This window comes from Cololabis saira, chromosome 14, assembly GCF_033807715.1.
Source record: "Cololabis saira isolate AMF1-May2022 chromosome 14, fColSai1.1, whole genome shotgun sequence".
Lineage (NCBI taxonomy): Eukaryota > Metazoa > Chordata > Actinopteri > Beloniformes > Belonidae > Cololabis > Cololabis saira.
This window is the reverse complement of record NC_084600.1, coordinates 33824921-33839476: the sequence shown is the minus strand read 5'-3', so window position 1 is coordinate 33839476 and position 14556 is coordinate 33824921. Positions and strand designations below refer to the sequence as shown.

General features: G+C 38.8%; 1 protein-coding gene across 1 annotated transcript in view; it reads left to right on the top strand.

Moving 5' to 3' along the window:
• The window catches only part of fstl4 (follistatin-like 4), a 242900-nt gene that overhangs the window by 203314 nt on the left and 25030 nt on the right, over nucleotides 1-14556 (top strand). Inside the window, exons 7-11 of the mRNA XM_061740511.1 lie at nucleotides 1298-1464; nucleotides 4890-5010; nucleotides 9215-9376; nucleotides 12800-12934; nucleotides 13905-13931. Of these exons, the coding sequence (XP_061596495.1) occupies nucleotides 1298-1464; nucleotides 4890-5010; nucleotides 9215-9376; nucleotides 12800-12934; nucleotides 13905-13931 (612 nt within the window). The remainder of the gene's footprint in view (nucleotides 1-1297; nucleotides 1465-4889; nucleotides 5011-9214; nucleotides 9377-12799; nucleotides 12935-13904; nucleotides 13932-14556) is intronic.

Below are 14556 nucleotides of genomic sequence, written 5' to 3'. Positions count from 1 at the left end.
TAACTTTCTTGAGTCTTGTCACCTCACTTTTGTCATGACGTCAGCTGTCGCTCTGCGAGCAAGTTTCATTGTTGTTGGTGTGCTGCACGGTTAAGCAGCTGTCACAAGAGCCAACCGGGATGGGAGGCCAAAGTTACGTTTGCCGGTAGGCTGAGACAGGAGTTCATGAGAGCGAGGCAAATATTCTCTGAAATAAATCTGAAACTGATATTTTAACATGTGGAAAATAAACGAACAACGTCCTGTGTGCATCTTTAACAAGAAATTCACATAAATGAAACAAATGAACAAAGCAGTGGGGAAAAAAATCAATTTAAATCTATTTAGTCATTATTGGTATTAAATATTATCTCCATTGAAATAAGAGGGTGAGTATTTCTGACTTTTTCCTTATCAAACAGTAAAAAAATAAAAAATAAAAACATTTACACCGAAATCCACTTTAATATGAAAATGGTCTTTTGGCATTCTGTGAGTCATTTCAGTATTTGCTCAGCAATCCATGTTTTTGGCTACATCAAGATTTTTCTGAAGCCTCTCTTTAATGTATATGCCAAGAATATTCTGGTCCATGAACCAATATTGGCAAAAGATCACACAGTGACTTATTGTGCCGATGACAATGTGGCTGAGCTTTACATTCATACAATTCCTCACTGTCATCATGACTTTATAAATGTCATTTTTGTGTGGGCAGTGTGCACAGAGAATGGAAATAAAGCGGTCTGTGTGAATGTTTTCACATACCTACTTCAAAAACCTGCTTCAGTGTAATTTTGAAAATAAGTTCAAACTTTTCCTGTTTAGGCGTAAAAAAAATATCAGGAAAGAAAGTTGTTTCAATAAATCTGCAGATTTGTTCCCTGGCCATCCATCCATCATGAATGTCGCCAAATTATTCAGTGAAGAACAATTCTTAATTTTTCTGTAAAGGTGAATTAAATATGATGTTCACTCTAATCACCATACGTTTTCCTTAATGGTAGGAATGATATTCGGCGAGCTCCATGTCCTCTGAAATATGGTCTGTTTCACATTAGATGTATCCTTCACTCCTGGACCTGGTTTACGCTCCCTGGTCCACCAGTAACGACATCCACACATAGACTTGTATTAAGCTCACCTGCTTTTCCACTACTTTAGCACTTTCCATCAGATTTTTAATGACTCCTTTCCCTTATCTCCCTTTCTCCATTCTCTCATTTTTGCTCCAACTGTTTTTCCTCTTGCTGTTGTCTTTTCCCTCTATCATCCATTCCACCTCCACCACAAATCACTTCCCTCCATACTCTAACAGAGGTTGTGCAGTTGAGCCTGGCAGAGGACCAGCGAATCAGCACCTCCACCGTAACTGTGGGTCTCAGTGCTGTGCTCACCTGCGCCATCCAGGGCACGCTGCGTCCACCTATCATCTGGAAGAGGAATGGCATCATATTAAATTTCCTGGACCTGGAAGATATAAACGTGAGTAGAAGTTCTTGTCAATTTCAACGTGGTGATGGAAGTGACAGTATAGTTGATTTGTGGTACTGGGGTTGATGACAAAACCTGCTGATACGGGTGCTGGCTTCCCTGTTTCTCTCACCAACTTGTAGCTTTGTGTTGTGTTTTTTGCTTTGGATGCTTAAAAGGAAGGAATCCCTTAATAGTCCCTAATTAAAACAATATAACTACATACAGGCCGCTGGCATGTTTTATTTTTATAATCCAAGCACATCTAAGCTATCTGACTCTATCAGAAATTGTAGAAACTGATATTTAGAAAAATTGCCCAAGGGAATTATTGAATGCACGATGCACTTTAAGAATGCATAGGTGAAGACTGAAAGAGAGGTAACAACTCTTGACCATGTGTAATGGATTTCCACACAGTTTAGAGATCTGAACAGAGTAACGAGAGGAATGAAGGCTTTGCTCTTTTCATCACATTGAATAAAAGAAGTAAGTCAGAAAATGACTATATTAACTGCAGTGATTACCTCAATGCTTTGCTGTGTGTGGGTAATACATGAGTGGAAGTCAGTGCAAACAGGAAAAACTACACATTAAAGGTTTTATAGTAGGCTGATCAATTTGTTGAGGTTGGACAGTGACTTGCTGGTAAAATATAACAATGAATAAGCCATTAAGTAACGAGGCTTTCAGATTCTGTCCATAAAGCACTAACATTTAAGCTGATCCTTAGATTATTTTTCATACAGATGAATTGAATATTTCATTAATCTCACTGTCTGTATCATTTAATGCACACTGACAAAAATCATTATGCTGAAAATGTCGATTCAAGTTATTTAAGTTAACATAACTGTCCTGTCCAATTGTATTTCATAGGTACAGTCTAAATGTTTAATAAAAAAGTGTATTTATGATTCTGATTAAGTGTAAATTAATTTAGATGATGTTTAGATTACATTAAGTCCCACTTTATATGCATTATATGTATACCTGCACATGACACCAACGGTTGTACATTACCTGGCATCAACCAGGGGTAATATGTCAGCCTGGTGGAAAACGCTTATATCAAATGTTTCAACATTTATGTATCAAACATTTATGTGATTAAGGTACACAGGTCAGTCCGTCAGCACATAAAACACTTTCAAATATAAACACCAACTTCAGTGAAATTACTCACACTATGGCCACTATCCATGCCATAACATGATGATAATATGGACTTCAGATGATGAAATCTCTATATTCCAACTTTAACAACTCTAAGTTTGGGGATGCCCCTTTCATACCTGGTTATGACACTCAATATCCTGTTCACCGTGGAATCCAGAATGGTTTTGGTTTGTTTTTTTAGCATCGTTCATCCCTCCAAGTCTTTTCTTGTCCAGTGTTTAAGGAATATGTTATAGGCAATAAAAAATTTTAAATATTAAAGGGGACCTATTATGAAAAACAGGTTTTCTCTTGCTTTAACATATATAAAGTGGTCTCCCCTCAGCCTGCCAACTCAGAGAAGGAGGAAAGCAACTAAATTCTGCAGTGTCTGTACAGCCGCCCGGATGAGCCATCCAGTATGATGTGGCTTCTACGAGCCATTCAGATTCTGCGCATTTTCATTACGATTTACATAGGTTGGCCTCCAATGCGTGAAACCACGCCCACAACTAACTCTGACCGGAAAAACAACAACTACTCTGCCGGAGCTTCCGCCATTTTTTCGTAGCGGTGTATCGCGTCATTCAGGCAGCCAATCAGCACAGAGCCTCATTATCATAGCCCCGCCCACTCAGAATCCCGCATAGATAATGAGGTTAGAGACTGGGAAGATAAAGACATTGCTCAGAGGCTGAATTTCTAATTTATTTAGCAAAAAAAAATCAAAAGCTTGTTTTTAAGACATTCCAATGCCTGTTTAAAATAGGTATTAGATGCCATAATAGGTCCCCTTTAATAAAGTTTACCATTTTGAACACTAGTTATCTTGTCCTTGCAGTATATTTAATTGAATATAAGTTGAAAAAGATGTACTGTATGTTTGACTCAATGTCCCAGCTTCATTGGAATATGGGCTTGGAGATGTTGGACAGGAAATTCCTCTCTAAACTTGTTGGGATTGTACAATTGCAGAAACATAAGTGCAGACAAGCATGTCAGACACAAAGAATGACCCATTTTCATCCTCCTAAGAATCTTTTCCTCTGATGGGTCGAGGGGCGGGATGGGACATTACTCTCCTGTCAACGTGCTTTCAGAGTGCAATTTTGTTCTGTTGAATTGTGCCGTATGGAAACAGTATTGTTTTCAGAAGTGACGTTTGACTGTGACTGAGGTTTCCCTGCTCTGCAACATATAACCACCACACCTGAGAAATAACCCTCCATTACAACCTCTGCCCACTTTCTTTCTCTGATTTGAGTTGAGCCGGAAAACATAACCGAATTGAACACAGTTGTACACTGCTGGTCAAATAAATAAATATATAAAGCAGATGTGCATTTATCCGTACAAATTGTACTTCCACAGAAATCTCACCTGATGCAATTCTGATCAGCAGTCGTGGCCTCTGCAGAGTCAGGCCACGACTCACCCCCTAGTCCGTCTCACCCACTGAGCAGCTTCCATGTCAGATCCTAATTTTTGCTTGTGGCACTCAAATTTTATTTCCAGATATACCTGAATAGCTAAAATGGGCCGTTCACTTGTCATTGTCAATGTGGCAATAGCTCTCAGGTTAATGGTGAGTTCTGAACTTTGACCCACCCTTCTATTTTACAAGGAAGTCATTTTGCATTTTTGTTGGGCCACATTAGTTTCTTGAACCTTCAGGAAATGAAGCTGCCTTTTTTGTGGTTTAAATGTCATGAGAGAGTTGCATCGGGACGTGTGCTCAGCCTCTTGATGGGACAACAAACTATTTAATGCCTTAATCCACCCTAAGCTGTGGCTGGAACCCCTTGGTGACTCCCAAATGCTGCACCAACAACAACCATCTCCATTCATCAACCTAATGGGCTTTATATTTTTAACCCTTGCCATTTATCAGGCAGAGGCAGCGTGATGAGGCGAGCGAGGAGGATCAAATTCCCCAACGCCTGCTTAAGCTCAACAGGGAAACCAGTGATTCATGGGCTCTCTTCCTTTTCTCATCACTCTCTCTCTCCTGTCTTATCCCATCATTCCCTGCTGTTATGCGCCTCCTCTCACTGCTCTCTCCAAAGTATTGTTACTTGTTCTATCAAACTACCTTCATTTTCTGCTCACTCCCTGTGGATGTTTTTCCACCCCATTCTTCACTACTCTTCCCATTTCCACACCTTGTGTACTTTTTCCCAGAGTTTCATTGCTCCTCTTCTTTTTGATGCTCTTTCACTACCCTTGCCTTTTTCTTTGTTTTGATAACGTTCATCTCACATATCTTCTCTGTATTACAGGACTTTGGGGATGATGGTTCCCTTTACATCACCAAGGTGACAACAATCCACATGGGGAACTACAGTTGCCATGCCTACGGCTATGAAGACCTATATCAGACACATGTGCTGCAGGTGAATGGTCAGTAGTACCTTATTTATTATTTACAGTCGTTTTGTTTGTACTTATATTGAAAAATAGGTCCAGCGATGGGTCTGGTAAAGTTTGCATGTCTGTAAAATGTGTCAACATATCAACCCTGCATAAATGCATTAAACACAGGAGATGTGTCAACACTTCACAGAAAGATTCTCAGATTAATCCCAAATCTGCTGTTTAGTTTGAATAACAAAAAATAAATAAAAATACAGCTAGGGTCATAAAGGACTATATTTAGTATGAAGAACTATTGGGAGGTTGTGAGGAACCAGAGCGGCCTCCCCACGTACAAAGGGGACAAGGCAAAACTGGACCTGGGTGATAAGGTGTAAAAAAAAACCTTGCAGAGCGTAGAATGCCAAAAAAATAAGATGTAAAAAAAACACAGACATACAGGCGGCAGGCAAAAATCACTATTCTAAAAAAATGGCACATGGGGCATAGCCTGTCAGCCAGCTTCCTCCATTCAGCAGACCCCCCTTCTGGTATGCAGCTGCTGTTTATAAACCCAGGCAGGGTGGAGAGGTTGATTGGACACAGGTGTGCCACAATCAGCAGAACCAGGCACACCTGTGTGCTGCTCCCCCGCAGACCACGCCCAATCCTCCACTCTGCCACACACATTAAAAAAAAAGTCCGGTGATGGTGAGAAGGGGAGGGGTTGCTCACTTTCTCACACTTCCCTCCCCCTCTGGAGTCTCGCCAACCCCGTTGCGAGACAGGAAATCAGCCACTTCCTCCGGTCACACATTAAAAAAAAGTCCGGTGATGGTGAGAAGGGGAGGGGTTGCTCACTCTCTCGCAGAGGTCCTATACGTTATTCCCTCAAAGTGTGACACAAATCTAGCTGCTGTGTTCTGTAATGCAGATGTTGATGTTAGTGGATATAAATCCTTGTGTGCAGCTCGGGGAAGTAGCATTTTCAGATTGAACCAATCACAGACTGTTCATGACTTGGGGACCATTCAGAATCTCTTTTTCACATCATGCACATTATCCCCTCTCACTCCTAGCACAGGAACACCTCAAGGCTGTGTCCTCAGCCCAGTCCTCTACACCCTGTTCACACATGACTGCACACCCATCAGCACCTTCAAAACCAAAGTAAAATGTGCAGCCGATACCACTGAGGGGCTGACAACTGGAAACGACGAGTCCCATTACAGAAAGGAGGTGTTACACTTGGTGAAGTGATGCTCAGATAGTCACTGGTCCTGAACACATTCAAGACAAAAGGACATCATTGTAGACTTAAGGAGGGCCAGGAAAATGACTTTCGAACTTTCAGAATAAACACACAAAACCATGAAAAATGTGACTTCAAAGACTAACTACCAAGTCATTCTCAGTGTGATTCGGTTTCCTTGGGCCCACTAGCACCATGAGGATTTGAATTGAATTTTTATTTCGAACATGTATATTATGTATAAAAATAATAATAAAAAGATAAACATTTACATCTTCATATAAACATATGTTCGAAAAAAGGAGGATGACAAAACATGACACAACATCCTCTATTAGGCTTTATGAAACATACCTACAAATGTGTGTGGGGACTTAGATTTGGATGATGAAATTATTGTAGCGTTAAAATAAAGTAACAGAAAATTGGCATGCTCCACTGAAGAAAAAAAGCTCGACTCAAACAATTTTGTAGCACAATTACTGAAATTCAGCACTCATGATTAAGTTTTATAGCAAGTGTCTTAATATTAATATCGTAAAAAAGTTCCTCATTCTTACAGTTACTTTGAACTAATTCTAATTCTGGATAAACATTTTTTTAATATCCAAATTTGATTATATTTAACTACTTGCACAAGGTGTCATAGCAATGGTGTTAATATTTATTTTAGTTCAATTAACCAGCATTTTCCATTTTTGGACAAGCACATTTGACAACAGGATAAATACACATCAGTAGCAGGTCATATGGGTGTAAAAGGTCTCCAAACTAGGTTTCACCTTCAATTTGTCCTCTGATCTAGATTAAAATGAACTGCTTTAAAGAATTACAGTCATTTTATTTTGTAAGGTCAAAAATCTCACCTTTCTACACAATCAAGTGGGGCTTCACTAAGACTACGTTTTCATTTGTCACGTTGTCCAAATTATTTTGAATTAATGAGCTAATTTACGGTGAGGTTCTGCTAAAATGACTGCACTCGTGATTGTATCACGTAACCAATCTACATATAAAGTTCATTTTTATTAGAATTCATGTGACCAAGTCATTGACCTATTTACTAAATAATCAATTTGTTTACATCTCATTTCATATGCAACTTTATCAGTTATTTGTAAAAAGATTTCAGCACGTATCATGTATAGAAACTGTTAAACTCTTTTTCCTGTTGAATAATAACCTTAATTTAAAGCTGCAAGCAGCGATGAACGGGCCCTCGCACCCTTGTGCACGTTCAGGCTGCAGTGGAAGCGCTTTTATGACTTGCATGTAGATTCTTCAGGCCTGGACATTTAGCGGATGACACCACCCACAACTCTCTATACCAAACCATTCAAAAGTTATGGCAGAAAGTAGGAACTATCAGATATCGACCAACCAGATGAAGGGGCGGGGGTAATTTGCACCAATTATGTTCAAGGACTCAAAACCATGTCCGATGACACCACCCACGAGTCTTTACCATTAAATATCAAATTTTTTCGCCAGGCCTGGCTTGCGTGCAAAATTTGGTGACTTTTGGGACACGTTTAGGGGGGCAAAAAGGCCCTCATTTCGTCGGAAAAACAAAAACGAGAAAAAAAAAAATCCTACAGATACAATAGGGCCTTGGCACTGTCAGTGCTCGGGCCCTAATTAAAGATTAAACCAGCAATTTAAATACATTTTCAGCATAGTTGAATTCAATTTATAGTTATAATAGTTTATCTCTTAATGGGTTTTCATTATCACTCTTCTCTTAATGTGTAATAACAGAATTCATATTGTTTACTGCATTGGTGCTTTTCAAAGGGCTTATTTTTCATATAAAAAGTACTTAAGCAGTTTCTCTACTGTACAGTATATAGATTGTTATACATAGTAATGGCAATGAATTACAGTGAGTGTCTTCTCATTGCAAACAGAATCATGTATGTTATAGATTAAGTTAAAGTAAGCTGCATATTCAGTTAAGTTACTGTAGTGATCAAACTTGAATACATTTACAAACTGCCACTGATTTTCTCATACTAATCATCTACGTTAGGTTTCCATTTCAGCTTTCATAAGATTTGAATCATGCACACATAAAAGAGGCCTATGAGGACAAGTTATCAGAGAGAGCAATTACCAAATGTTTGTTTTGGGTATTCAAGGTGAAATTAGATAGTGCGAGGTGAGATTAGGTGGAATGAAGTGGAGCCAAGTGCTGCATTATTCTAAGTGGGCGGTTTTGTATCCTGTTGCACTATTAAAGCAACAGCTTTGCTGCGCTGAGAGGAATGACAATGATGCTGCAGCTTTAGCACAGAGAAGAAACCATAGTTGGAGTATTGTTCTCTAGTCTGTAGTATTGTAATCTCCCACAGAATGATGTTTGTGCTGCTCAAATATATGTCTGGAATATATAAGCATTTTTAAAGAATGGAAGAAAAGAAAGTTGTAAAGTGGTGATTTGATTGCCAAGTAGAACATAACAGAACCTGATAGACTAAAAAGAACAACAAAACAGAGCAAGCCATAATCACATCTTGTATTGTAATTAAAGGACTAGAAATTATTACATACATTGAATGAGAAATATGATGAAGTTCCAGCAGGAGGGACCATCAGGGGCATCTGTCCCGATGTCGAGTGTGCGCCCAACATTGAAATCTCTAAGCTACATCTTACCCGTCCATGTAAACAATCGCCTCATGTTTTATTTTCCCCTTGATTCCTCTGCATTCATTTGCAGTATTCTCCCTAGATGAGGCGGTAAGTGGGAGATATGCTCAACATCTATTTCATGCAGGACTAGAGTTGTAAAAAAGCACGCCCAGAGCTCTTGGATTCTTGTTATTTGTGAATACATTGCATGCTGGGTGAGACAAATTCTTCACTGCTCGCTGTGTGTGTGGGTGATTGTGTTGAATTCCCCCAGGAGTTACAGTCTACCATGAAACGGTGCATAATTATATTTTTTACTTGCCCCTCTCTGTTCTCCCCGTTTGTGTGTTTGTGTGTGTGTTGGTTCAGTCCCTCCAGTGATCCTGGTCTACCCAGAGACCCAGGCCCAGGAGCCGGGTGTATCTGCCAGCCTCCACTGCCATGCTGACGGCATCCCCAATCCAAAACTCCTCTGGCTGAAGAACGGCATGGATCTGCTGTCCAGTTCCTCCAAGCAGCTCTCTCTCATTGGTTAGTAGTTTTGTTTATTTTAAAAAGTCAGTAGTTATAGAGCAGATTTACTGGCTAAATTCAATTGTGGACACAGATAAATGGTGCCAATGGGAGTGTCTACTTCTGTGTATAAGATTCAAGAATTGCAATCATCTACCGGTACACACAAATCTGCAACCAGCTCATCTCAGTGATGACCGTAAATGTCTGGCAGGAGCAGCACAGGTTCCTGTTGAGTCGCAAGCAAGTTCACCAGGGCTAAATTACACCTGTTCAATCTCCAGGCCAACTTTAAAAATTAAAATATGCTGTTTTCAGTGGGAAGTGATGGTGTAATCAAGTACATTTCAAGTGCAACCCAAAGTACAGTGACACACTGAAACAGTTTTCTACCTGAAATTGGCACTCTGGAAGGGAGAATACCACAGACGCACAAATACTCAAGAGGCCAAGTGCAAAAAATCATTGTGTCCACGCCTTCCGGGTGCTAATTTGTCACTGTGCCTCATTAGTAATTACTGACTGTAACATATTCCACAGCAAAACGAAGTCTTTGCCAAGTGCACGTTGATATTAATTCTGCTCCTAAATATTTTAGCAAAAAGTATGTATCACATCTCTCCAGTGAGGGGTTTTAAAATGTGCAGTTGCACGCATTTAAGGTTGCAGTTTGTCAGCACTGAATTAATGTTTGTAGGCCAAGATGTTGCATGGGGGCAGTGAAAAAAAAGCTTCAAACTGCTACTCTTTCAAAGAACCCCGTATTTACTAACCCCCAAAACCATTCAGATTCAGACGACTTTATTAATCCCTTTGGGAGGTTCCCTCGGGGAAATTGACATCTCCATCTCACTCACACAGCACTGTCATATACAAATCAAACAACCCAAAAACCAAACGCCAACGATCAAAAATAAAAGATAAAGATACAAATAAAAACAAAAATAGAAATAAAGATAAAAAGTGCAGTGGCATAAATAGAATTATATGGATAGAAAAGAAATAGGTGTTCTGTAATATTGCACAGTTGTTGTACATCTGGCTTGGATTCCATTTTGACATGTCTACGAGGATGATGAAACCAAGATTACACATCTTTTACTTTCTTCATTTTACTTTGCTGTCAACATAAACACAATTAACACAATTATTCTCTAAGAGTAAATAAGAGAGTTAGAAGAGAGTATGAGAGATAATGAGACTTAGAAAGTAAATTTAAATCTACTGTGTGACAGAGGTTAGCAACCGTTATATATCTGAGTAGAATATTTTAAATTCATTTTATGATGCACTCTATCAGCGGGAGCGAGCAGAATGGATCACAACTTTTCAATTTAGTGTCCTAGCCATCATCAAGCGATGGCTTATTGGCAGAGTGTGGGTCATTATCTGTAGTCATCCATCCTTACCTCTTCAAATGAGCACTATTTAGCAGGATTCCAAATGCACATTAACGTTACAGATTTGCTTCAGACATCTCTACTTATTTTTGTTCAGATGTGACTTTGCAAATTGTATCTGTTCTGCTGGGCTTTAAGAGAAGAGGGGTTCTTCTGTTAACTCCTCCAAAAAAGTAATTGTTTTACATTGTTTGCTTAATTTATGTTAAAGGTAGGATATGTCATACAAACGTCATTGTTAATTTAAGTGATACTTACATAACTTAAGGAAAATACCTAGTAAAACATTTCCTCATTGTTTTTCATTTAGCAATATTATCCACATACTTTATCAGAGATGTGATAAAAGAAAACTTATATTGAAATTCTGAGGTACTTTGGACAAACTTTACCTGGATTCTGGTTGAGTGTTGCCAGAGCAAACCACCCAGTGCAAATGCTCACTTTTCCTTCTTTACCATTCGGCCCCTCACTACAGCAGCCTGACAGTACGCTGCACTTGTGAATAAACACTGACAGCACCACCCTTATACCATGATAGCAATCGGGAAAGACACTGCTTTGTAACATAAATTCAATGTGACTATGCAGAGCTGTCCATAGTACTGAAACCACTATAGCCTGGTGATCTCTGCTTGATATTTCCTGCTGTTAAATATGCCAAAGAAGATCAAATTCAGTTTAAACTATTCTGACCTATGATGGAATGCCCTATCTGTCCAGAGTGTCCCCCCGACCCCATGACCCAAATTTCACTCCATACCCTGTGAAAAGGATTGAAACAGTTAAGAAAAATTTATTAAAATACTGTTGTATCATAATTAGGAGATTTTGGCGCTGACAGTTTGCCGTAGAAATAAGAAATGTTGAGTTATTTAAGTTATTTTATCAGAGCTGCAATGGCATATAATATTGACAACTTTTATAAGCTATTTCCCATTAATTCATATTGCTTTATACTGTTAAAGAAATAAAAATTGTCATGATGGAAGGCCGGGTCCCCCTCGGCTGTTTTCGCGTGAAAGGAGGGGTTCATCCTGGATAGGATGATTGTCAGCTTTAAAGCTCCCAACCTCTGACAGATGTGCTGTCTTCTTAACCATCAAAGTATTAAGAGAATAAATACAAAGCCACTCAAAGCACTTTTTTGACAAAAAACTGGAAAACAAAAAAGAAAAGTTAAAACCTTGGCTTTTCATGAGAATTGATTGTAACATCTTTTCTGAATTAATCACACTGCTGTCTCGTTCTATGAAGTCCCACTCAAAGGCAGTTTAACTTCAAAAGCATTACACATTTTTTCCCTAATAAAAGAGAATTATCTTGTGAATCCAAAAGTCATTTTACTAATGTGATATCTGTAATTTTATTATGCCAACCAGAAGGCATAAATTAAAAGGTTGACATAATTGCTGATTTAAAAACTAATGTCATTGTTCTATCAAGTGAGAGCTCATAAACCATTTTATATTCCTGCAGTGTTCTTCAGGAAGATAAAACTTTAAGTATGCTAGCTTTAAGGTAGAGTGGATAACGCATAAAAGAAGAAATCCAACATTAAAGAGATGCCAAGGGGAGGCTAGTGTGAATATAAGATCAGAAGGTGGTTTATTGTTACTATCACTTTTTTTCTTATCAGAAAGGGATGAACATAAGGCTGTCTTTGTCTTCCTAACAAAACTTGAGAGCTCCACTGTGGCTCATACACATTGGGTGAGTGCCCTGTGGAAGATCATAGTGCAGCTGTGCAGTACATTTGTGAGGTGGCTGCTTCTGCAAACATCAGAGAGCTGCCATTGATGGCAACCTTTTCTTTCATCATATGTCCTATATGTGTCACAGCAACTCAAGATAAACAATACAGCATTATACAATACTCTGAGAAAACTAAAGTAGACGTTTTACTGAGCAGCAAAATCTTCTGAAACTATAGGGAAGTTGCAGAATTTTTTGTAAATATATATAGTGTCTATTTGATGTTTTAGATATCTCAGCAGTACACCCTGTTAATGTCAATTTTTATCGTTTCTTCCCTCTGTAGCCAATGGCAGCGAGCTATTTATTGGCAGTGTTCGTTATGAGGACACCGGAGCCTACACCTGCATCGCCAAGAACGAGGTGGGAGTGGATGAGGATATCTCCTCACTTTTTGTTGAAGATTCAGCCAAGAAGACTCGTAAGTGTTATGGGGTCACATACAAAATTATACATCCAAACCTGTATAACCTTAAAACTGATGAAGATAGAACCTAAAGGGAGCAGTTGGAACAGCTTCAGTCCCAAAGTCACATATGCACAAAACGCATTTAGGTTATGTATTGATTCTGGTTTTGGTGGCACTCACTGTGATTCATTATTTAAAGAGAAAATTGTCTTTATAAATGTTTTTGCTCCCAATGTCAACCTTGACTTTACAGTTTTGTTCATGGCCGCTACATTTAGGTGGTCGAGTTAGCCACTCAACTCCAACTCAACAGCAGGAATTGGTGGAGCTCAGTAAAACTTATTTTTAATCACATTTTATAACTTTGTGCGGTTATGCCAATTTGTAAAGCTGAAGTCCCCTAGAGGGTAAAAATCCAGTACTGCGCACCAAACTGATTGACAAACTAGTTTACCATTTTTTTTCAAACAAATTTTCCTCGTCTGGCTACGGCGGTTGGTAATGATTCTCCTTTTCCGGATCGTCTCATTGCGAGCCGGTAGTTCAACTGGCTCTGACTTTTAAAACACCTCACCACGGATGAGGAACATAAAGTAACGCAACACCAGGACTTGATAGTAACACCTCATCAAATTCTAACTTCCAGCTGGACTGAAAGAGAGGGAAATAAAACACACACAAAAAGGTAGGACTTCTACCTTAGACACAATATTAGATGAACCACTGGTATGGCAATTATTTTTTTCTTAAATTCACTGAATCTTTAGCTGCTTCTTAAAGTTTGCTATTCATCTCTAAAATTATTAAATTAATCCCTTGTCTTTCCTCAAGAAAAAAGTGATTTCCTTATTGATAAAAGAAAGCACGTGACAACATCAGGGAGGAATGTTTTGTAGCTATAACATGTTTAATCTTAGATGGATTAATGTTTTTCCTCTCTCCCTCTTTTCTCCTCTCTGCTGCTCAACGGCTGACTCTGCAGTTGCAAACATTCTTTGGAGAGAAGAAGGTGATGCATTACACTGTTGAAAATGCTTCTGCCTTCTTATGAAAAGAGATTGTGGTGAACAAGTTTTGTGGCTCCTCAGGAACTTCAGCTGGATATTTACTGTACCACTTTCCAAGACACTTACTCTGGCGTCAGGAGAGTTGTTTTATATGCAAGAGAAAAAGAAAAAAACATCTTTGAGTCCTGTCCTCCATCCATGTAGGCTTTTGTACTTTTTAATCTGTTCTGTAGCTCACCAAAGAGGAAGATGGTTGCACATAAACATAAGCACTTTGCAGAACCGATGTGACGATGGGACATGTGGTTTTATATGTGGTTTTCTGCAGTATACAAAGCCATGCTTTTTTATTATATAATATTACCACGAGAACAACTTTTACTACCGCACTGAAAAACTACTGCAGTTTAGAGCACAATACAAATTTAATTTGTTTTCTGTAGAGTATATCACCACCTCAGTGGGTTTAATATGGAGTTTAATGAGCCAAAGACGTTTGTATAGTGTAGAAATTTGGATTATTATTGTTTATAAGGACTTTGACCAATTGTGCTTAACTGTACCAAAGTGCTTGTTCTTCAGTCTATTTGTACATTTAGTATTTTAATCTGGCAGTTTCAGCTGCAG